The 24,824-nt window shown below is 46.4% G+C and overlaps 1 protein-coding gene across 1 annotated transcript in view; it reads left to right on the forward strand.

Moving 5' to 3' along the window:
- LOC138067690 (uncharacterized) overlaps positions 1-24,824 on the forward strand; it is a 104,817-nt gene that overhangs the window by 7,996 nt on the left and 71,997 nt on the right. Inside the window, exon 3 of the mRNA XM_068949552.1 lies at positions 20,064-20,211. Within this exon, the coding sequence (XP_068805653.1) occupies positions 20,064-20,211 (148 nt within the window). The remainder of the gene's footprint in view (positions 1-20,063; positions 20,212-24,824) is intronic.

Raw genomic sequence — 24,824 nt, forward strand, 5'->3', positions numbered from 1 at the left:
CATCCTTATCTGTCTTTATTCCACTTCTTCTCTTTGCATTTCTTTTCTCAGAAGTCTGTGCGTAAGTTAGGGTTGTGGAGCAGATTGTGTTCATGCGTTTAGACTTGTAGAAGTCGAAGCCTGAAGATTTATTAACCCAGCAGGCCCCTTTTCCTGGTGTTTACCCCTGGTGTATGGAGAGGCTCATCAGGAACTCCTTAGCCCCCAGGCTGAGCTCAAACCGGTTTGTGCGAGCCTGGCTTTCGGGTGCCATAAACCTGGCTCCAGCCCCCCTCTGCGGTTTGGCCGGCGACCGCCTTTGTCTGCCTCCAGCCGTGCCGCCACCGTAGCCAGGCGGAGGTGGCCGCCTCGGCGCTGCCTGACCCGGCAGCTGTCCCACCGAGCACTCCTTCAAGCGCTGCTGCGTTTCGGGACCATCGTTACCGGATGGTAGAGCCATGTGTCAGAGGAGGAGGAGGTGGCAGCGCCCAGGACTGGGAGCAGGCATCCTGCCCGAGGCAGCGGCTTAGCCTCTGCTCCCTTTCGCTTTAATGACAGTGAGCCGCAGTCCTGCTCCAGTTGATTTTATTACACTCTCCGTCACAGGCTCTGTCAGGTCAAACTGTGCCTTTTGTTAGAGACACTGGGGCCAATTTCCTACCAAATATGATTAAAGGGATGTGGGGTTGCAGCCACCAGCAATCACTGTGACGACTTCCAGCACTCCCTCTCTCACAAATGAGCGTGGGGCTGAATTGAAGGGGAGGTTTGGGGCCGGAGGAGAAAAGGTAGGGGAGGGAGGAGAGGAGAGAGGGAGGAAAAAAGAGGAGAGAGGCCAAAAGTTGAAGGCCCCAAGGCTATCCTGAGGGCTCATCTGTGCAGTGTCCCTGTCCCTGCTGACAGGGTTTCCCGTCCTGTTTGCCCTGAACCTGGTGGACTAGGCCTTGGAAGGGAGAAATTGCTGTAATGTGGGAGTTTCCTTTGGTATCATATTTTCCTCAGGACTACCCGAACCAAAGTCCACATCTAGAAAAACTCAGCAATATGGCATTTTAAGTATTAATATAAGTGTAGTTAAACAGTAATATAAATGCAACCTCAGTGGTGCGTCAGGGCGCCCAGAAAAGGGCTAGTGCCCAGGGCTGTCGGGCTCCATAGGATGTTGGCAGGGCACAGCTGGATTCGCGCTGCACCCTGGAGAGAGGAGGGGCACGCGGGAAGCAGTCGCGGGTGGCCGGGGCAGTCTGGACGGTGCCGTTTGCTATGTGCACCAGGGAAGGCAAACTGCACTGCTGAGGCTACCAGAAACCCAGCAGGTCCTCTCCAAGGCCAGCTCCCGATCCCTGCCTGTGTCTGCGGTCGCTGCGTTCTGTAGTCAGTGGGTTTGGGTCCCTGTAGTGACTGAATTAACTTGGTAAACTGGAGGAGAAGTCCGCACGAGATACATCCCAGGCTGACCTCAGTTAACGATCGCTCGTCGTCTGCTAATGCGTTGATAAAGCATAAAAGTCGGGCTCTGGTCCACTGATGACCGAGGAGCTGACGTCCAAGTCCCCTCGGTGCATGCTGTGCGGGGATGCCCTACTCTTTTGTCCACGTGTCAGAATAAGGGAGAGGGTGTTGTGCTGACAGGCCTTCTTCAAAGGCGGCTAACGGCCCTCTGGATGCCAACTTTCTTATTCAGCTATTGGGAACGGGGCATCTGATTCCCCTGGGTGGCTTTGAAAGTCTCTGCTAACCGGAGCTGCAGCTGCTGGTGCAGGGGCTGTTCCAGCACCCCGGGGCTAGGTCTCTCACGCCTTCCAGGCTCTGGGCAGCTGCAAGCGGAGAGCCTTCGTACGTGCGGCGTCTCGAGGTGCACAGCCCTATTTGTGTCGACTGTTGAACTGAGAGGCAGCCTGAGACTGGAGCCTCACCAGCGGTGAATTTGGAGAGGTTTCCAGGCCTCTCCTTCACTAGCCGTTTCCATGAGCTTTGGCTGAAGCCATCCGCTTGCTGAGAATGCAGAGTCCAGCCATGGCAGAGCCGGAGAGGCGCAGCAGTGGATGACATTCTCCTTCCTTTAATATAAAACGCGTGTCCCCTCTGGGGCTGCCTGCATCTTTAGAAAAAGGCTGCAAAGGTGGAAACACAACTGCAGCTGCTTGTTCTCTGGATGAGCCAGCAGCTGCGGGAGATGTTTGTGGTCGGTGCTGGGGCTGTATGACCAAGCGCTCCATTTATCACCCTCCTGCACGCTGAACAACCATGTCTCCTTATCTCCCTTCCCAAGAGAGCAGGCGAGTGGCTCGCACTGAAGCACAGCGCGAAGCTGGATGGAGCAGAAGCTGGCTGGCATTCGTGCAGCCCCAGCAAAGAGCAATGACGCTGGTGTTAATTCGGGAATTGGTCTTGGACTGTTAGGGCTTTGTGTGCCAGCTGCAGGTCAAACGCTTGCTTTGCTTGCTAGGTGTCAGTGCCTCCTTGCTAGGTGTTAGCACTTGGGGAGGCTCGGACCCCGTAGCCCCCAGTGCTGTGCTGGATAATGCAGCTCAGCTGCGAGGGGGCTGTGGGGGGACCTACTGGAGTATTTCTTGACCATAGCTGCATAAATTCAAACAGATGTATTTTGAAAACATCAGCTTTGAGGCAAACTCTGCACTTGAGCTGTTTTGGTTAAGAATAAATTGCACTTCAGTGCAAATGGTGTTTTCAAAGTGAAAATGAAATGAAAGCCGTTCTAGCCCCCTCCTCCCTCCCTCCTGCAGTGAAATATTATTTGGAAAGTGGGGCCTCTGTTTTGAAACATTTGAAATGCAGAACTATCTTTCTTTTTTCTTTCTCCACTTTGCTGTTCCTTTGCTTATATTTCCTTTGTTTTCCTCATATCTCCAGTCTGCTGCAGCCAGCCCACAGCTCCCCATGTTTCCCATGTCACTGGTACGGCATAGCATGTCATGGGAGGTCTGATGGGTTGTCTAGTGCTGGCTTGTGCGTGCTAACACCGCTGAGCTCATGGCTGTCGCAGCAGAGAAATGCCTGGCTCCCTGGGCTAGCCGGCTGCCTCAGGTCCTGCCCGTGCATGGGGAGAAAGGTGGACAGCTTCCAACGAGTTGCTGGTTTTATCTATGGCCAAGGTAGCCTGTTTGCACTGGCAGCTTGCTAAAATCCTCGTGTTCCTGCTGCCCATCCCTCCTCGCCTGCAGTTGGGAATATGGTACAGTGCTTTGTGGCCTGGTGTCAGAGCAGCTCCATGCCTTGCCAAGGAAAGCTGGAGGTGGTTCCTGAGCTCAGCCAAGCAGCTTCTGCAGTTAACTATGATGAGGGTTGTTTCGGCCTTATGAGCTTTAGAAAGTTTTTTTTTTTCTTTTTTTTTCTTTTTAAGCACCTCACAGCTTCCTGCCTCAAAGTTTTAACAAATACCTGTTTATTCCCAAGGATGTTTATGTAGGAAGGGAAGCCTGGAGTTACTCTGGATATATGAGATTTTCAAGGTCTAAGATCTGCAGAACAAATAGTGTGGGACTGCAGCAAATGCAGGGCTGGAGAGACAAGCAGGTGAAGGGGTCTCTATGCCATCCTCTTGATATCTGCAGGAGAGGTCCTACTGCCTTCTTAGCATGTGCTACCAGGGCCTCCTTGCCCTCACAGCCTTTCTTCTGACATGAAATCTGGCACTGCAGTAAATGAAGTGGGACTGTTCCTCCGTGTTCCTGATGGGGGGGGGGGGGGGAATCTATCATGCTCTGTGTCCATCATATCATAAACTGCCACTTGTTCCATACTGTGAGGCTGTTTGTCTGATCTTCTCTACATTAATGAAACTCAGTTCTTCCGTCCCCTCCATGGGGGTTATGTCTTTTCTCAAAGCTCTTTTTGCTGTTCTTCTCTGGACTTTCTCTGCAGGGTCTATATAATCTGGGATAATAATAAACATCCCTTCTCATGAAATTCCTCAATGATCTTTTTTTGTATTCTGACCTTCTGCTGCACTTAGCTTGCATGTGGCAGGAGCCCAGGTTTCGGGAGGCAGCTGCCTTAGTGGCTGGGAACCAACTGGGACACTGAGACCTGGGCTTGAATCCCCGCTCTGCACACTGAACTTTTCTTGTGCCCTGTTCATTCAATGGGAATCAGCAGCACTCCCCTAGCAGAACTCAAAAACTAACTTATTTCCTAGCCTGTCATCTATTGAATCCAGTGAATCTTTTTAAGTGAGGGCTGCAGTCCGTTTGGGGTTTCTGTCGCCCTGGATCCCTTCATTTTCCTTCCCAAGCCGTGACCCACTTGGAATTTGAAAACTGGACCTTCTTGTAACCAGATGTCCCCAAATCCCTGTGAACAAAATGTAGTGTCAGTGCAGTAAATTCCTTGTCCTGGTTAGCCTGAGACCCACTGTGTGTGTTCTGCCTAACTGATCTGCATATGCCTGGTAAATGTAACACATAAGAGTTATGCTGCATAAGCACAGATGAGCTTCATGGTGTGTGCATGTGTTGGCTTTTGTATGGTGTCCTGAGAAACATGTCTGAGAAATTCTTCTTGTTCTGAGGATTTCAGCTTTGCTGGGGAAAGCCTGTGTGTGCAAATAACTGGCACCAGTGCAAATAACTGCCTGCCCCTTCTTCCAGCTCGTCGTTGCGTGTTCATGCTGTGCGTGACAATTCAAGAGACATGGTTAAGCCCTATAAGGAGGAATTCAGTGGAGTGATCGAGGCTACTGTGGATGATGTAACATCGATCCTTTCATAGCCATCTAGACAAGAAGACGTGGAGGGTGCCCTGGATGCTTGCTGTATGTCCCTACGCAAGGCTGGTAGGGCTGAGTTCAGATTGGCACCGCTGGGTGCGGGGGAGGACGGACCCGGCGCCGCAAATCTGCGGCGATGAGGCAGTTGAGTCTGTGCATTGTACATGGAATCACTCACGTGATTTCAGTCGAGCCAAAATATTCTTTCAGAAAGAGAACTGACCAGATGTCTTATTATTGCTGCTCACAATGCTGTCCTCAGAGCACAACAATCCATCAGGGGGACTCGGCACAGCCCTACAGAAAAGTCGCTGACACGTTTTTACAGAAGGGCCAGGTTCTCACCACTTGTGTGCATTTGTACCCCTTGACAAATAGCTGTTTGACTTTGGTTTTGTTCGAAGTCACAGTGGTGTCAAGCACAGGGCTCCTATTCAAGTGCCCGCCAATGGTGGTCCACAACTCGCTGTTTCCTCTTCTTTTCTTCCTTTGTTTCTCCCTGACAGTCACTCGAACACTTTTTTTTTCTGCCCACGTATCTCATAGGTTCTTTGAAAGATAATTTTAAAGGATTTATCCACAGCAAAACAGTTCCTCTAATAAGGACTGTAAAAATGGTTTGGGGTTATGTCATGTGAGGGTTGCCCATGTGCATATAAAACTTTTTTTTTCCCCAATTTTTCCAACAAGCTGATTTGTAGAATTGGTTGGCAAAGCCTTGGGTCCACTGAGAAATGCAGGTCTTTTTGCAGTGGATTGCCTCATCCTTAAAGGATGCTCCCACTTAAAACAGGGAGATGTGTTCCTATCTGGTCTGAGCACATTGGGCGTGGAGTACAATTAATACCTATGGCATTTCCCCTGCTGTATAAAACTTCTTAGGCAATGTATTGACTCTTCCTTTGTAGTACTTTCTAGGTTATGCATGTGCCCAAAGTCGCTTACAGAGAATGGACCCCAGCTGTACAAACATACTGTGCAAAGGTGCCCCTCTGTTTCAGGTGGATTTAGGCTGCAGGGACCAAAGGATCTACAGGAAATCTAGCTGGAAGTGCAAGTGTGTCCAGGAGTGCAAGTGTGCAGGGAAAGTGTATCTGAACATGACCTTCTGCTGAGGAATCTGATCCGTTAGCAGATTGTACAACCCTGCAGCAACCAGTGGTGTGAACTCTCAGGGCGTGGGTGAAATCCATGCAAATCAATCCACGCAATCCTGGCAGCATGGTACCACTATGACATTTCTGTGGGTTGGTCTCCCGGCAATGGAAAGTTTGGCTTTATAAGTGAGGAGTCCTTCATATTCTCCAAACTGTGACTTTCTGCCCTTCTTCTCTGGGTGAAGTTCCCCATTGACTTCAGCAAGTATTTCCTCTGTTCAAAGAATCGCTTGAGCCTGAAATGGGAGAGGATTTATGGAATGGGGAGCTTGAGGCACCAATTCAGCGAATACCAAAGTGTGTATGTAAGTGTTTGCAGGTCTGGGATCTAAGTACACAAGTGTTCTTGATCTTCTTAAGCCGCTCCATATTGCAGATTCCAAAGACTGAGTTGAGAACTTGCTATACAGTTTGCATGCTGATGTTTTCAGACGTCTTGTCTAAGGAGAGCTTTCTCATGGTGATGATGTTACATCTTCTTCCAATCCCTCGTAGTCTCAGCCTATTTAATAGATGTATTACTATTCTGCACCCTCAGCAGATGCTGAATGTCAAGTTGCCAGTGCGGTAGATTCATTATCTTCTGGTGATCTTACCATCCATTCTCTTAAATTTTGGCAAGTATATTATGATGTATCTGTCCTATTATTGTTTCTGTGTTTGTCTAACCTGTTGAAATCCTCCAGCCATGGATCATCATTATAGAGGTCATTGGTGGCCATGCATATGCTCTTACAATTTTTCTAGAGCTTAGATTTCATTCCTGCCTTCAGAATGACCTCACAGCGCATTGCAAGCTTCTTTAAAGCCTGAGGAGTCTTGTGGCAGATACTGTGAGCTTTTCAGCTGGTTATTGTAAAGTTGGGATCTCTACTTAATTTTTCTATAAAACTCTCAACCTCAAGGTGAGCCTTTATCCGTCTGTTAATCAGAACAGGGGAATGATACTCTTGTCTGGAGGTGGGAGACAAAACTGGGGGTGAAGGGGGAAGAGAATTTGCTCCTTTGCTTGAGTGATAAAAATTGTTCACTTCATGACTTAAAATGAGAGTCTGGCTAAAAGCAGGGTGGCTTTAACTCTTGGAATCATAGACTTAAAAAGACTTGGAGAAAATAGTCCTGGAATAGACACTCAGAGACCCCATCTAGTAGATTCCTCTCATTCCAAGACAAGCTCAGTTATACCTGTGTGACTCTTCGTAGATGTTTATCTAGCCTGTTTCTGGGTTTATGGACTGTTGAAATACTCTTTTTTTTGCAAACATGAAGCTTAAACACACACAATTGTTTGGATTCTCATGTTAACCCCTGTGAGCTGTGGCTTTGGGAAAAGCACCAAGTATCACAAGAGCTGTTAACACTTCATTATTTGCATAAATTACTTTTTTTTTTTTTTTTTTTATAACAACTTGGAACTAGCTTAAACTCCTGCAGTGGAGGGCTCTCTCGGAAAATAGAGTTTTCACAGATCTTCATGCGGAATTGATTATACACTCTTGTGAGCTGGGATCCTCTGTGAAAGGAGAACTTGATGTATCTCCATATAAATCTGCGGGCAGTAGGACTTGTTTTGCCAGATTCAAAGGAAAGAAAGAAGTGCCCTAGGGACGAGATTGATGTGTAACAAAAGCAGATAGCGTCTGACAAATTTTATTATTGCTGAACTTTCAAAGTCCGCTGAGCTGGAGAGCACGGCAATACGTCCCTACAGTAGTTGGTAAGGATACCTGCTTGAGGACAGTGCAGCTTTGCAAAAGGAGAAATGCTGATTAAAGAAGAGTTAGAGCTTTGACTGGATAGCTGAACTGTTTCTTTGTTGGCTGGGCTAGCTGAAAAAAAAAGCGAAAGCAATTCCTTTTGACCTCATACAACGTTTTTGGGGAATCAGGAGAATTCTAAAGGTAAAAATGCTTTTGATCCAATATCTTTCATTTGCCCTCAAGTGACGAACTGCATTTTTTTTAGACTAGTATTTAAAAAATGTATATTTTTCAATAAAAACTGAAATAAACTCAAAAACTGTTTCAACTTGAAATGTTGATTTTCAAAATGTTGGAGTGAGTTGACCGTTTTCAGGCCATATTTCTCTCCTACCGTCCTTTCCTTTGACCAAATTGAGTTTGGCAAAAACTCAGCTGTCCCTGAGCAAGAGTCACGCTTGTGAAATGAAAGAGACTATGCCCAGTGCTTCAAGTCAGTTGCTAATATGCTCCCCTTCACCCCTTGAGCTGTATGATTCTTGCTTTTCTTCTGTTTTGGCTGGGTGGACTCTCCCCTTGACTTTGTGAAGTGTATCTACACTGTATTTGGGGATTAATGGCTGGATTTTTCCTCTCTCGGATTTTGTGGTAAGAAAACAGCCCATAGCTATTAGATGCTACTGTAATGTATTGCTGAACACAGCCTGTGGTGGTAGGATAAAGAGAGACGCGTACAAACACGCTGTCTGCAAGTGATTACAAGTCAACTTTTCACCTTTTGATCTGGGCCGATGGCTACCTTTTGAAGACTTGTGTGGTGACTAAGAGATGTGCTGTAATTACATTTCCAAGCCTCCAGTACTCGTATATCCCACTAGAAAGTTAATGGGCAAGGGCTGGGTTTTAATGCCGTGAAGCTCTTTGGAGACATTAAGTGCAAGTGTATTAAGACATGATTTATTTTCACTGCTGAGCCTTGAAATTTCTTCCAGGAGATCCCAGCGTGCTCATACATCTTGGCTCTGCAGGTTACAGGGACATTGAGAGATAACTGAGCTATCGTGGACGATTCTGATTTGTGGGTTTCCTCGAGGCAGGCATCTTCCCAATGGGTGTGATTTTTGTTTGCTTTTGGTTTGTTTTGTTCATTGCAAAATTCTTTGGCATATCGCCTTTCACCTTGTCTCCAAATGGTTGTTTTTCCTCTGCGTCCTGCTCAGTGACTCAAGTCAAAGGCATCTTATTCAATGCAGTATGTTTCTTGTTTTTTGCATTTGCCAGATGTGCTTTAGTTTTAGGAAGGAAATTGGAATAGGGACAAATGTTATGAGTGGCTTTGGTGCTCAGCTCTAATTTTCCTGTGGGGAGACAAGGTTGCCATGTAGTACAGAGCACCCTCGCTTTCCTCCGTCCAGGAAAGTATGTACGCTTTCCTCCACCTTACCAGGTGGGGTGGTGTTGGTGACTGTATCCCTTTGGGACTGGTCTGGATGGCAGGAAATCAATGGCAAGTTTAATTCTGTTACAGTGCTGGCAAGCATTTCAGATAAAACCACCATATTTTGTACTTCCTTAAGTAGTGGCTTTGGAGTACTGGCGTTTACTCCCTGCAAGACACACTGATTCAGCACAGATTCTCTCTAGAAACCACCTGATGAACTGCCCTGCCCAGGCTTTTCCCACTCATCGAGCCCTGGTTTTTAGCCAGCTGCTACCCGTGCAGCACAGGGACATGAGATTTGAAGTTTTCAAGTTGAGCCAACATCTTTCTACTCATTTTGATTTGCAGAGCACTAGGACCCCACACAGTGAATTTAGCCCTTCTGACAAGAGATGTGCTTTTTGGAGCACCCCCACACAGTGAATTTAGCCCTTCTGACAAGAGATGTGCTTTTCTTTTTTTATATTTCAGAGACCGGTCAGTAATTCAGAGATCGCTAGGGCCAGAGGCTGAAAAGTGCTGCAGCAAAGGGTGCGAGTGCTTAAGACATGGCTGAGATGCGACTGAGGGTCCAAAGTCCAAGACTGGGCACTCTCCAGGCCTCTCCTGCTCACCTCCCACATGATGCTGAGAGTGTCTCTTCTCAACCTGTTTGATCTTAGAGTCTTTAGGGTTGCTTATGAGTTACTCTACATCAATCTGAGCAACCTGGAGTTTGACTGAGGCTGACCAGGACAGAAATTGGAGTCCTGCATGTGTGCATTTGAAGGCTCAGCTTCCCCTGCACAGGCTCAGGGGATGAGACCTCCTTGCAAAATCCAGCTCTGGCTCCTGTGCGATGGAGCTGCAGGGCATAACATGCCCTCCCTCTCCGCCTGCAAGAACCTGTGTTAAAGCGCTTCCCCAAAGGTGTAGGCGTGCTGAGTGACCTGCCTTTTATTACTCAGCATGAAGGATCCCCACCACCACCACCTTCACTTCTGAAACGAGATCACTGTGCAAAAAAGGTGGGAAGATTGATGGTGAAGGAAAGCAAACAGTGGCAGGACTGAAGTGGTGGCTGCCACGTTCACTGCTCCTCATCTGAGTGCCTGGAGCACTTGCCTCTCTCTCTGGGCGCTACAAGAATGCTGACAAGTGGGTCAGGACTCCCCTTTGGAGAGCCCAGCACTGCCCTTGCCTCGCTATCTGGCGTGTCCGGGGTCAAGCTACCTAGAAGATTTCTGACTTTGACTCTCCAAAGCCGAAGTGAACCAAGCGCTTCATTGATTCTGGACTCTTTTGAAAAGCCTCAGATACTCTGATGATGAGCTCAGAAACGTTTGGATTATCATCTGCTAGTAACCAAGGAGGTAGGTCAGCATTTGGAATAGCTCATGCCGTCATTGCAATATGGGAACAAGGACATCTGGGTGAGCAATTGAACACCTTCATGTAGATGTTTCTGAATAGCACAGGCTGCTGTGCTAAGGAGGGAGGATTTAGCTACAGGGTTCCTGTGTAGCACCTACTAGTTTCTGATCCAGCTTTTGAAATCCTGTCCCATATGCAAGCCAAGCTGGCTTTATCCTGCTGACTCTTTCCTATAGGGCAGGCAGCGTCATCGTCTGAAGTGAGAAGGAATGTACCTTCTGGTACGCCAAGAATATGGAGTTCTGATGATTTCTTGTGAAAATGTTTCTGACTGAGGTTCTGGTCTCATGTTTCCTGGGATGCTTATTTCACTTTGTGCTGACTTACAGTGAAAAATATGTGACAGCAGTTAGAAGAATCTGCATTGTACTTTCCATCCTGCTGCCAAGCCAGATGCTTTTCTCCTAGGCAGATTTCTTTTTTTTTTTTTTTTTTTTGTATCCCCAAGCTGAGGCTTTGAAATGAATTCCTACGGGTAGAATTTCTTCCCTTTTGGGTTATGCAAAGACCTGGCAGTGAGGTCAGGATTGTAATCCACAGATGACCCAAGGTGCTGTGATCCAATGCTTAATGAAGGAAATGTGAAGTGGGTAGAGGAATTTCTGTGTATTTCAGAGGGAGCAGGATGTGGCCTGGATGAGTATGACATGTTGAATCATGTCTAGTTTTGTCTAAACTGAAATCTATGTGCCGCACCTCCTCTGTACTGGAATTATAATATTAATTAGAGATGACTGGGATTTTCCCATCCTTGACATACAATGTTTCCTGCAAGCTGAAATATACAACTGAAAATATACTGAAAGACTGGAGGGTTCTGTGAAATCATATACTTTTCTCTTTCTCTCTCCCTCCCCCTAAGTACCTAACTCTCCCCCTCAGTACCTAACCTGACTTTGGCCGTCCAGCGTCTGTTCTTAGTGAGACTTTGAGGCTGAGAAAGTAGCACTGCTGGAGGTAACTGCTAATACTGACTGCTGTCCATGGACTACAGAAAGAGCCTTGACTTCTCTGCCTCTTGAAGTCCGAGAGGCTTGGACTTCTGGCTAAGGTGGATGAATATTATGCTAAGTGACATGCCCAGGGTCACACAAGAAGTCTGCAGCAGACTGAGGAACAGGAGTGCTGCTTTTGTTTTCCTCAAAACCTTGGACCGTTATAGTTACCATCTTTGCAGTCTGCGGGCAAAAGCTGGGGACCAGGGCTAGTGTTATGCCATCATTTGTTCCAGCAGGGAGTGAATTCACTAGGAATCTGACTTTTCTGAAGCAGAGTGGTTAGTGTCCTGAGCATCAGTCTTTCGACTGTCAGAAATGGAGGGGAAAAATGGAGCTGAGCATCTCTTTACAGGAAAAGAAGACTGAAACCGCACCATTTCTGACTCCTGTACACGACTCTACAGCTAACGGTGGGTAACTGGGGGACTGCTGGGAATAGCAAGGGTCTGACTGTCATCCCTGCAGTTCTCTGTCAGGGTGAGGCAGCTGTGATGGAAATCAGATTTTGTGATCATGTTTGTTTCACCATGTTGCCATACAGACTGTGTAAGTTCCTTCCCAGAGCTTTGACTCTAGACCATCAGTGAGGTGGCTGCGATCTCGCTGCCCGTCTGGCATCTCGTTATAGTGCAACTTCTAGGTGGGCGTAAGAGGAGGTGGGAAGGTGGCCTCCGTAGATAACGCTTCTGTAATGACCTTATGAGAAGCAAAACATTGAAAAGTCTGATGGACTTCTTGGACTGATCTGCGTTTCTAGATCATGTTACCAAACACACTATACCATCTCTCCTCATCTGCAGTTAGACTTAGCTTAGTGGGCTATGCAAATAGAGGGGCTCTATTTGTATACTGCAACATGTTTATAGCAGCAAGCTGTGATTCATGTGCTAAGTTGCTATGGGTAGATGCTAAAAGTTGCATACTGTATCGTTACTGCAGTTTTTGCTTGTGGCTTAACCATAAGGAGAGCTTTAGATATTGCATGTGTTTTGATTATAAGTGTTACAGATTATCATAACCTCTAAAGCTGACCTTTCTGGTACTCTTTGACCTCTAAGACATGAATAGTGATGCAATCTTGGCAGCAGCTAGCTTTTCTAACTCATTGAATGCCATAAAATCACAGAGCATCCCAGGCGTCTCCAGAAAATGCGTATCTTAATTTATTCTAGCCTTGAGAATACTCTTAGGCTCTTTGCTAATCAGGAAACAGCAATCAAGCCTTCAAAGTATATGCATGCTCCTACCCACCCGCCATTCCTGAACCTTGGCTTGGTGAAGGATGGCTGTAGTGTATGCAACTGTTGTGGGCCTTGAGTTGAATCAATCTGCCTTATCGTTCTGTGGATGGTGATAATGACTTTGCAGACCATGTACTCCAAATGTCTCATATGAAAAAAGTCACTGAAGTCTGGAATAAGTCTCCTTAATGTTTCTATTTATAGGCTCAAATGGATATGGGATCTGCAGAGGTCATTGCCTCCTGTTGCTTCCCCAGCACCAACCTGTTGTGTGTTTCTTGTCGGTCTTTGGCTTTCCTTCCACTCTCTAGAGCCATTGTCACGCTGCCCTGAAGGTCCTCAGTTCCTAGGCTTTGCCTGGCACAGATTCTCCTTAAAAAGTGTTTATGTGCTGCAAATAGTTTAGTAAGTTGCTACTTAAAGCATGATGCGTGTGGCCACCCTGACTTCTCTACTGCTCGTGAATAGGAGCTAGTTTTCTCCCAGGAGTTGTTTTCTCAGCAGTGCTGTGGATCGCAGCGTGAAATGATCCAAGCCAAGCAGCTCTGTCCTGAAGACTACAAGCCTTTCCTTAGGCCTTCTGGCTATGGTGACGTTGCCCTACTAGCCCAGCTGACTGATGTGTGCTGGCCTAATCTCAGAGTGAATGCCCTAAGCAATGAGTGCCAAGATCTACCTACATGCCTACTTTCAGCCTTTTGTTTCCATTTCTACTTTTCTCCCTTCTCGTGTGGGGAGTGGAAATCTGGCCAGAGATAAGCCCATACCCAGACTGCACCCCACATCTTGGCTCAGCAAGGCAGCTTAAATTTAAACTGGGCCCAAATTTGAACCGGTTCCCAGTTCAGGTTAGAGGCTTTGCTGTATAATGGTGATCGGTGGGAGCTAAAATCAAAATCGTTGTTGGTTTATACCTCACCTGTGAGTTTATCCTGGACAGGAGGAGTGCTTGGAATTATCTGGCAAGGTTATTGGGACACATCAAAAGAGGGAGGATTTCTCTGTGGCAGAGCTGGATGGCTAAATTCCTTCTGTTACGTGTAGTTTCTCACTGGTATTTGTGTGGTATCAGCTGAGTAACCCAGATTGGTACAGGTAGGGCCTCCTGTCACCCTGTGGTAGGTGAACCTCCACATACCTGAAGCTAAAGTACCTCCAGGCTGAATGACTTGGCCCTCTATCTTGGGGAGTGAAACCTTGCACACAGGAGTTTGTTGTTCTGGGTTTGGTCACCTCTGGCAATTTTCCCTGATGCTGCAAGAGCGGAGTTGAACCAGTCTCTCTCTGGTGCAGTTTTGCAACTCTTTGCTGCTGGGTGACATCTTAAGTTCTTCTCAGTCCCCCCTCTATATATGTGTGGCCTTGACTTGTCATCGAGCAAAGAGTAATTGAGACTTTTTTGGCTCAACCTACAGTCTTCCGAGGGCTTAAACAAGGCCTTTAAGGCAAGACTAAGGAAAAAGGTTTGAGGAAGGAGTTTGCTGTTGGAGGGTCAGACATTGCTATCTTGAATAAATTAAACTAATTGTGGTGTGTGAAGAGCTTGTGTAAAAGTATATGCTCTCACCTCCCTCTGTGCTCTATTAGACGCTTTCATTGTTTTCATGCAGACCCATTTCTGCATGTTGTCTTAGATGTAATTTACATCTGGGACTTTGCCTACCTCTGTACAGTGCTCAGTGCTGGGTTTTGACTGGTGGGGTCTTGGCACCAGTTTTCTGCTCTGGGAACAATGTATTGTGGGTCATACCAGCCCCATGAAGGGGCCAGAAGCAGCCAACGACAGTGATTTGCGCAGAGTCTGCTGGAGTGGAGGAAATCTAATCACAGACTTCAAGAGGCTTTGGATCAAGTCAACAAATGTTTCAAGAAGACAGTGTCAACATATTACTATATTCTGCAAAACTAGCCTAACTTGGAGCAGGAATTGCATTCAGAGGACTCTCATAAGTCCATCCTCTCTTCTCCTCCTGGCCTGTTAAACAGGATCCAGCCCATTAAACTCTATAATTACAGCAGATACCAAAGAGAGATGCAAAGGCTGAGTGACTGTTTATTGTAAGCATTGCTTGAAGTACAAGGTTGGTCAAAGTAGCACTGGTGGAAGAAGACGAGAGAACTTATGCCTGACCATTTGAAATGTTACTTCAATTTCCAGCTACTTCCTACCAGGGAAATATTGTTTGCAGATGGTGCGGTCACAATGCAGTTGCGCGCGTCTCCTTTATTGTCAAGATGGATTTATTACTGCAGAAAAATCTTTCTTCTGTCTCATTTCCCCTCTTCCCCTTCCCAAAGCTCTGTCTCCCCACCAATGTGTGGAATGGTTCCGCTCAAAATACATCAAGTGGCAAAACATTTAAACACACCACCTATAAATTTGACAGGCTGACTTGCTGTTGTTTTCTTTAAATCCCAGTCTAGGCTTGGCATGATATGCAGAAATGCCTGGTGCGCAAGGGATTTAATTCCTTTGGAGCCGAGTAAGGAGAAACTCCATTCCTTGAAGGAAAAGCAGTTGCTAGGGAGACAGCAGCCTTGATGTGAGGTGTGTGAACCTCTGCCACATCACACCTCTGAGAGGAGATGGAAGAGAAGTTCTCAGCCAGAAGGAAGGGAGGTTGATCTTCCCTCACTGGACACGCTGCAAGTCCCTGCCTCTGGCTTTGTTGCTCACTTGCTTGCATGGGGTGGGTCATTTGCTTTTCTGGGCCCAGTTGATAGAGGACAACATCAGAAGTAGTTAAGGAGTTTTGAAGAAATGATAAAGGACGTAGATGCAATGCCATGAGACAGACTGGAGCCAGGCGAGGGCTACTTGGGAATCCTAGGAATCCTCCATCTCCTGCTGTGACCATGTCTGAATGGTGTCATCATCTGGCTATGGCCACCCTTGAGGGCACACATAAAGACACCCGTTTTTTAGGCTTCTGCCGGCCCTCCTTGGAAAGATAGGACAGATCCAAAATATCGTTCGGCATTCAAGCCAGCAGGGCCTTGTCTCACAGGTGAGATAAATTTCTTCCTGGCTGCTGTGGTGGAGAAAACCAAAAGTATCCCAGAAGAGCCATGACTCTGAAAAAGCAATTATCTCCCTTTCCATGCAAAGCACCCTGGCACAGTGGTTCATGGAAGAGGTCAGTCAAACAGCAATTATGTAGGGCTAGAGCCGCTGGGAAAGCTTTGGGCTAGGTTGCTTGTCTCGGGCAATGCAGGTTCTCTGGGAGTCTGCACAGATCTCAGTGCCCTGGTTACGCTCTGTTACGTGTTCAAGCTTTCTTGGCTAGCGCAAATATTTTTGAAACAGCATCAGCTGAAATTATGGTCTTGCTTCAGTGCACAAACTTGGATGATAGCTGGCTACGGCTGTATCTTATAGCTTTTTAAATCTAGTGGCCTGCGTTTTAGTACATTTCATTTATTAAAATTAGGTGAAATGTAATTCTTTCTGTAAATGATTACTGTTTTCCTTAAGACCTGCTCAGTGTTTTAGTCTTTTCTTTTAATTCAACATTTCAGTTAATTTTTAAAGCAAGAAAGGAGCATGTGCTGGTTATTTATGTGCGTACAGACCATATTTGTGTGGGTCTGATGCTGATTGGCTGCATGTGTGTTTACAATAGCCCTTATGTTATCCCAGACAGCAGCCTAAAAACACTTCCAAATTATTCCACATCAGAAGCAAAGAGGGTTTGGATAGACTCCTAAGGGAAAGTCTTGAAGTGTTGCCCAAACCTCAGTCCCAATGCTGTAAGTCAGGCACGTGGCTGATATTTTATCCACCCAAGTTGGACTTCTGCAAGCTGCTTTGTTTGTGGAAGAAATGGGAACTTGGGAGCAATTTTAATCAGTGATTTCTTGGAGATGGACTTCCTCTTTTCCTTCATTCTCTTTTCCTTTCTTGACACATATGCACGCACTCTGTCTGTCCGTGTTTCGTAAGAAATGATGTAAAATATGTGTGTGTGTGTGCACAATAGCAAGGCTGCACTGAAACGAAGTCCCCTGGTGTCTGTAGACTCACCTGGTTCCTGCTTGTGCCTTTGGAGTGTTGCTGATCTGAGGCATAAAATACTTGAATGACTGTAGGTGGACGGTGCACCAGGGATTGTAAATTCAACTCTGTCACTAAGGTTTTTTTTTTTTTTTTTTTTCCCCCAAGCCTCAAGGTGGGCTGGGAGGTTCAAATGTAAGTTGTGCTGTGATCAGATGTTGGTAATGCTCTGGTAAGTGTTTCAGGCTTTGTCCTTCTAAGTGTCACAGAGGTAATGATCAAAAGATTTTTAGACTGCTTCTTTCATGAAGGAAAAGTGGCTTTCTAAAGAATTTGAGCTCCTTGGGGTCTTCAGCTCTCAGGCAGTTTTGTTGGCTAGCCTGGGACTGAGCATTGCTGGACTTTGAAGGTCTGCACTCCCTAGGTAGTGCCCTGGGTCTTCACCTCCTGAGCCTGATGCTTCCCGGCCAACCTGAGCTCCGTAGGCTCAGGTTGAGCAACCTGGCCTTTGGTCCAGCCTGGCCCATGAAATCAGCCAGTCTGAAAGCTTGGAAGCCTTGGAAGGAGGGCAGGCTGTAAGGCAGGGCTGCCTTGTTTTTAAGGACCCTCAAACATAATTCCAAAAGCGCAGGGCATGGACCAGCAGCAGCCCCTGGGACTTTGTATGCAGCCCTGCGCTGTTTTAACGTACAGGTGTTTTGCTACAAATACTTTTCTTCATTATGTGGCGCCTACCCTGAACTCCCACACATTTTGTGGCTCTCTTTGAATAAAATCTCTGCAGTGGCTTGCTGACCTGAATGCGAGTCATCAGTTTTGTAGCTGCTTCTCAGGTCAGTTTAGGTCAGTAGTGGTCAAAGATGTGAGGCACCCTACCTCACTTGGAAAAAAAGTAGTATTTTGTTGTCTCCCCCCATTGCCCCAGTGAGATTTCAGTTCTAGAAATAGCTGAGTTCTCTGCTTTTTAGCTGGACTTAAGATGAGTCGGTTTTCCAAAAATGTTGGCATTATTGTGGCCTGGAAATTCAATACCTGAGCCAGCTTTTGTCTTGGACCTTCAGTTACTTGAATAATAGCACACTTTACTATTGGAGTGAAGATCGTTTTTTAAAATGTAATTTAAAACCAATATGCGCACTGATTTAGGAATGCAAAATGGTTTTATTACTATCTCATCTTAAAACTGTTTCCTTGACTGCCTGTTATTCTGGACTCCAGAATATATTGCAGAAACACGTCTGTAGTGCTACATAATATGAAATATGACAGGCTAAGGTTGTTGTTTGTCTCCAAATACATATATACTTTCCAGAGCGAGGCAAGAATAACATATACCATACCAAATATAGAAGCAGGTGGGTAACGTTTTATCCATCTGAATGTTGGCTCAGAGAGAGGCTGAGGAAGTGTTTTGGCTGGGATGGGCTAAGAAGTGTCTCTCTTATGGAGCTGAGAAAATCCGTGAGTTGAACTGCTGTACAGAGGCCGTGCCCCGAGGCTGCAGGAGCTGCGCTGCTTCATGGGTGGCACAGAATTCAGAAGAACTGGACCTGGAAAGACGGTTTTGCAGCTCATGTTCCAGCAAGATTTAATATTGCCAGGTCAAATATTTCCTAACCCTGGAGCGCTTGATTTTGCAACTCTGTCATTCTTTTAGTATTAGTTCATTACCCGATTCGGTAGAGCCATGTGGACGTTCCAGGAACAGCTTTTGTTACGTGCCTTAAAAGGTCCTTTAAAGAAACACTCTCCCTCAAAGGCAAATGCAGTCAGGATTCTGCAAAGTGAGTTAAGTGATGCCAAGAAGAGAAACCTGCAGTGATTGTGCGCTGTGTCTCTGTGGCTGCAAGCCGTTTCTCCTCTCGGGGTGTGTATGCTTACACAATCCCCTCAAGGAAAAGCCCCCAAGGATTGCTTCCCTTGCCAAGCCCAGGCAGAGCAGCCCACTGGGTAGATCTCAAAACTTTGAGCTTTAAAGGAAACCAGCAAATAATAGTTTGTTTGCCTCCAGCTCCAGGAATCTCTAGGATCCACCTCTTCCTAACTTTTTCCTCAACAAATGCCACGCTCTGCCCAACGTAAAAGGAAAGGCTATTTGATGCGTGTGATCACTGGACTCCAGGACTGGAGCTTTTAGACTCTTGTCTTCTCCTCAGCAACTTCATGACATAAAGTATAAAATCCCGCAGCACTGAATGACCTTAAAGAGGAAAGCAATAATCGCTCTGGCACTTGGGCCAGCCCTCCTATTCATTGGGGCCATTAAACTTTGATCTCTTATGCAGTAATGATGCATTTTTTAAGGTATTTCACACCTGCTTTAAATCTCAAGAAAGACTGTGAAACTTCTTTGGTCATGGCCACATGGTATCAACTGTTAAGTGAACTGTTAAAATTAATCAGCCTAGATTAAGCAGCCAAAATTAGCACTTGCTATCACTAGCCAGAATCTGTTCCCTCGGAGACAGCCCAGTAAAGAGGCTGAACACTGATTAAACGCTTCTCCACCAAGTTGAGTCTGAAAAGCTCTGGCAACAATTGCATGTAGAAAGCACAGAAAAAAGTGTATGAGAAGCAAATGACTCGATGTGTCAGTCCACTTGAATCTAAACCTGCCACCACTGCAAAATCCTTTGCTGGGAATCCATCCATCTGACTGATGAGAGCTTCCGTGTCCCGGCCCTGTGTTTCCTTGCTCCCTCCCCACTGACGTTATCTTGTGAGTTCGTTATTATTGCTGGTTATAGTTCACACTCCAATATGCAGTGCTATTAGCAAAAATGAGAAAAAAGCCTTGGTAAACGGCCTTCGATTTGCCTCAGAGTTTAGAACGGAGACTAAAGCTCCTTGGGGAATTCAGCCACAGGACCAACTTTCTGAGCAGAGGCTTGGAAAGGCAGCTAAGCCTGCGTGGGTTCAAATGCAGTTGTTGCCTGCGGAAGGCAGGAGGGTAAGAAGCAAACCGTGATCTTTCCCACTGGGCTACTTACACAGAAGTGACTGTTCCATCTCTATAAGGTCTATGTGCCTTGGGCAGGCCGGATCTCTGGGTGAAGGGATGCTGCCTTATGCTAGCTGAGCATGTGGCTCCACAGCCTCAAAATAAAGCTAACAGCTTGTGAAAAGTTGAATGGAGCGTAGCTGTCTTGCCTGCTGGGGAACGTGGCTTTGATTTCACCCTCCACTAGCGGGCCGTTTGCTCTTGAGGGATGTCCGGAAGTTGGACAAGCTGCTACGTTGCTCCGAGGTGATTCCAAAGGGCAAACCACTGCTTTGTTTAAATTTTACTTTTCAGTCCTGCCTTTTCCTCTATCCCTCTCTGAAGACCATGCAGTTCAATGCATGCAGAAGTCTTAAGAGAACGGTCACGGTTGTTGCTAATAAAGGAATTGAATCTCTTGGTAATTACAGATGGAAGCTTGCAACATGAGAGTGTTTTCCCTCGAATAGAGGGATGTTCCTGCCAAGGCTTGGATCGTCTTGGAGGAAGTGGAGTGCTGTCAGAACCACGTGATGCTGAGCTGGAAACTTCTGGGGCCAGATCCTGTGGCTGGAGAAGGTGGGTGCAATGCCATTGACTTCAGCAGAGCTCTGATCTGTGTTAGCTGAGGATGTACCTCCTGTGAAACTAGGCCAGCCACTGAGTTGGGATCCTGAGGAATGTTGCTGGATGAAAGCTTGCCTTTCAAAACACAATAGATGATGCCTGAAACCCAGTGATCTGTTTAGTATCGTGTATCGTTTCCCTCCACCAGCTCTTTGTAGTCTGGCCCTTCAGTCTACACGGTGTCAATAGTTGCTTTGGCTTTTTCGTTGCTTTGCTTTTAAAGGCAAATAACTTTGCTGGGCTAACGGAGGACGTGCCACCACAGCTGAGGGATCTGGGCCATGCAGCCTAAAGCTGAAGAACTGCGCTGAGACAAGGATGTGATTGTGCACTATGGATCTGCCCTGTCCCAAGCTGTAGTGCATCTCTTGCCAGGCCTGTGATCTTGCAGCTTGCAGTGATTTTCTTTTTTTTTATTTTTGTTTGTTTGGGTTTTTTTTTTGGCAAAAATATGTACAAAAGCCAGTCTGAGGAGGAGGTAAAACAAAGTAATGGGCTGGGCAGTGAGATAAACCCTGTGGCTTCTCCAGCCCGTGTGAGACTGGCTTTGTCTCGCCCCAGAAGTTGCACTGCGGCGATTATGTGGTTTAATAACTGTGCACTAATTTAGTTAAATCAGTGCAAATTGAATGCTGTCACATCTGAATTGAGAACTCATCGTCTTGTTTGCCTGGGTTTGTCAGTCAACTCAAGTAACTGGGGCAAGGTAATAGTTGAGTAAAGGGCGCGGGAGACTTGTAATAACCCTCCTGGTCCCCAGTGAGCTAGCAGTGCTTGTCTCCATCTTCAAACGACAGAGCTGAAAAATGGAAATGAATGCCCTTTTGACTGCTAGCTGGAATGAGCTAGACTGACTTGGCTTGAAAGTGGGAGAGATTCGCATGGGGCTTTGCCTTGTTTTACTGCTCTGGTATTGCTCCCACTCCAGTAATAAACTGCTGCAGTTCAGAGGAAAGTGAAGGCTTAAAGGAAGAGAAGAAAACAGAAAATAAAACTTGAGCTACTTTTCTGTAGGTGTCTCTTGCAGTGCGTGTGCCAACCCAAGTGCCTGATGAGCAGTTTCTGGCAGACCCTAGGGCTAATTTGCCTGTCTTTGGTCACACCACTTCACCTAAATGAGCAGTTCCATCTTGCAGTTGACTTTTTTCCAGGATGACAGATTTTAGAGGTGGCAAAGAGCCAGAAAATCTGGAAACTTTGCTAAAGAGGAAAACATTTAATAAAACCTGAAAAAAAGTGCATATTCCATGGTGTTCTCAAAAAACTCGTGGTGTTCCCTGTTGGCTATGGATGTGAATGAGGGAGGATGGGATAGCATGCTCTGCAGCGCTACCACAATCCCCGGCCAGCAGCGTATCCCCTTCCAACTCCAGCTTTTACTAATGTGACTTCACTGCAGACTGAAAATCCCAGCAGAGCTATTGCCTTGTAAATAAAGAGGTAGTTCAGGTTTTTCAGCTTGATACGGTTGAGCCTAGGAATTTTTCAGCTCTTGTCTACAGTCCTGTAGCGTGACAGTGACCTGCAGAGGGGAAAACTGGAGGAATGCTGCACTAAACAGCAGGTAACCCTCTTCTAAGGAGGAAAAGGTCCTTTCCTCCAACAATAAGCAGAGATGAAGCGGTGGTTGATAATGGATTTCCTTATTTTCCAGGTAAATGCCAGTCCTCTTTTGATTTCTTCTAACCTCTGTCTCAATATCTTACATGCTTTGGAACTCACTTTGCTAATTGTACCTCTTCAAATGTATTTTATGAGTGCTGTTTTTAATTTGTCAGGCTATTCCTTTTTTTTTTTTTTTCCAGGTCTATACTTTGCCTCAGAAAAGACTTATTGTCAAGTGTTTGAAAGTCTGGGTGAATCACCAGTCTTTTCCAGATTTGAAAAGGAGGAGAATAATTTGAATTCAAATGCGACTTCAAAATGAAGAGTTTTGTTTTTTTCCCCAGGATTGAAATAGGCATAATTTTAACAAAGCTTCTCGTGTGTATTTCTATCAAACTAAATTGTAACTACAGTTTTGTTTAGCACAAGGTTGAAATTTTTGATAATGAGAAATTTGGGCAGCTTCACTTGAACCGTTGACATTGGAAAGCTGCAGAAAATCTGAGAAATGCTGACAACTCTTTTTAGATGTTTAGTTAAATAACCATGAATTTGGGAAGAGGCTTCTTTATCCCTGCTTCACATTGGTTCTCTCCGCTAACGCTCTATAGTGTTACTGTTGATGGGAACCCAACAAATAACATTTCAAAGCCATTTTCTTCCTCCTGATGTGAATGTTGATGTGACTCTGCTCCTGGCCTATCCTGGCTGCTGCGATCCTCTTCTCTTGGCCCTTGCTCACTGAAGAAGCCCATATTTTCTCCTGGAAGTGCTGCTGTACATAATCAAAAGCTTGTGGCTCTTGCAACTTGGAGCGAGTCGGCCTTGCAGCTTCCTCAGCTGGCTAATGCCATCTTAGTTGAAAAGCTGCAACACTGAAAAGCAAACAAAGAGGAGGATTAGACCAAACTAGTTCCAGAGCACGCATCGTACATACTAATGTCTTGTGGAAACGGGAGAAGGCGGCTGAAAAAATATTACCCATGCTGTAAAGAGAACGCAAGCCTGCTTTCTGAAACCCTGGCTCCTCCTGCCAATCAGATAGGGAGTACTGTGCATTACTAGAGATACCAAGCTAATAAGATTATGGTTTATCACTTTGGAAAATAAAACTGTACTGCTGGAAGGATACAGTATGTACTGAAATTGTGCTAAGCCATCAGTATGATTGCTGGAGCCTTCTCCTGAGAGTCTTTAGGGGAAAGCGCTGGACCTTGCAACTGCTTCTACGTAGACAATTCTGCATCTCCAAGCAACGGCCTCAAATCACTTTGTCCTGGGTTTCCTCTTGGCTAAGGAATGGCACAAGAAAGTCAGACTTGGTCAGAACTGGAGAGCAGATGTTTCAAATTCAGCACGTCTCGAATCTTCTCATATTGAACCGTGCGTGCAGGCTGAGTCATGAGCTGCATGACAGAAAACATAGTATATTACTTAGGATTTCCCCCAAATGCTGCCGCCTGATTGTGCTGCTAGATATGAGGTGGCAGGAACGGATCAGCTGCAAACGAAGGAAGAAAACTGCAGCGGTAGTTGTCTTTACTGACCCCGTGAGCATCCGTAAGAGCAGCTGTTGCAGCCGCTTATTTCTGTACAGCTCTGCTGTCTCCCACCACCGTCACCTGCTGTGCACCGACTGCCCCGCAGCAGCACCGTGACCCCCTCCTCCCCAAGGCACTTGACAGTAGGCAATTCTTTCCAATTCAGTGCCTGCTTCTGGCAATTTTTAAGAGCAGTTTTACAGACGCATTTCTTTAACTTTGTTCCGTACAAAATCCCCTGCTATGCAGAGGGGGATGCTGCTGCCTGAGAGAGAGAAATCTCTGCAAAGAAAGAGTATTTCCCTGCTGCAGTCGCTACTAGGTAGCGTCGAGGCTATCTCAGCAACCCGTAAACCACTAGCTCAGTAGCAGTTCAAGTGCAGCGAGAGCAGCTGTTAGCATAACACGCCTCTATGATGGGTTTAATGTGTGAGGATTAACCATATCCTTTTGGTTTCCCTATTGATACGCTAAAGTCTGGCTTAGAGGGGCAGGGAGTACAGCAGCAAGCGGAACTGAGCCTTTAGCTCCTTTAAACCCTTCCCTCCTTCCTCGTCCTGTGACACAGAAGATTTTGCTTTTTTCTCTCAGGAAAAAAAGTTGCGAGAGGGCATTGGGCTGAGGGTGACTTGCTTGGGCTCTGCAACCGGCCCTGTAAACAGCTCCTCAGGACTGCCTCCCGCCACGGCCGGAGCCAGTGGCATGAGTCCCACTGTCACTGAAGGCATTGCGCTTGGCTTGCTCCTAGCTGGTTCTTGGAGAGCATGTGGGCTGCCGTTTCTGTGCTGGAAACGCCTGACATTTATGGACTTCTGACTTGGTTATTTTGGGGAAACATTAGCTATAGCTTGGCATCCTGCCTCATCGCTCCTCCTAGAGATTCGGTAATTAGCTCTGCTGGGGGAATTCGGAGGCTTCCCTCTCCTGCATCCAGTTCTTCTTTAAGGAACCTCTGTACCAGTCGAAGAGCTAATGGTGGTGCCAATTTTCCATTAGAAAGCTGGCTATAATCCCCCCTTCTCACTTTATCCAAACAAACCCAGCACGCGGCATTCCTCTTGTCTGGCGTAAGAGTGGAGAGACATCCCCGGGAAAGCTTAAACGCGATGTGAAAAGCAGTGAGATATGGGAGCGGGGAAAGCTGGAGATATTCTGCTCTGGGAAAAGCTGGTGCTCTGGCCAATATCCCTCTCCCCCCAAGCCCAGCGCTGGTAATGTTAGTGCTGCTGTTCCCCCGGTTGTAATTTTGAGTGCCTTCTCGTACAGCGACGAACAAATGCTCTAGTGAAGCTCTTGGAAGGGGCTCAGGGTTAGAGGGGAGAGAGAGGTCTGAAAATAACTGGCGATTGCAGCATCGCCTTTGGTGGAAAGGGCCTTATTGGCAAAGCCCTTCAAATTTCTTAATGGGAAACCGTGCTG

Source organism: Struthio camelus, chromosome 6 (genome assembly GCF_040807025.1).
Source record: "Struthio camelus isolate bStrCam1 chromosome 6, bStrCam1.hap1, whole genome shotgun sequence".
Lineage (NCBI taxonomy): Eukaryota > Metazoa > Chordata > Aves > Struthioniformes > Struthionidae > Struthio > Struthio camelus.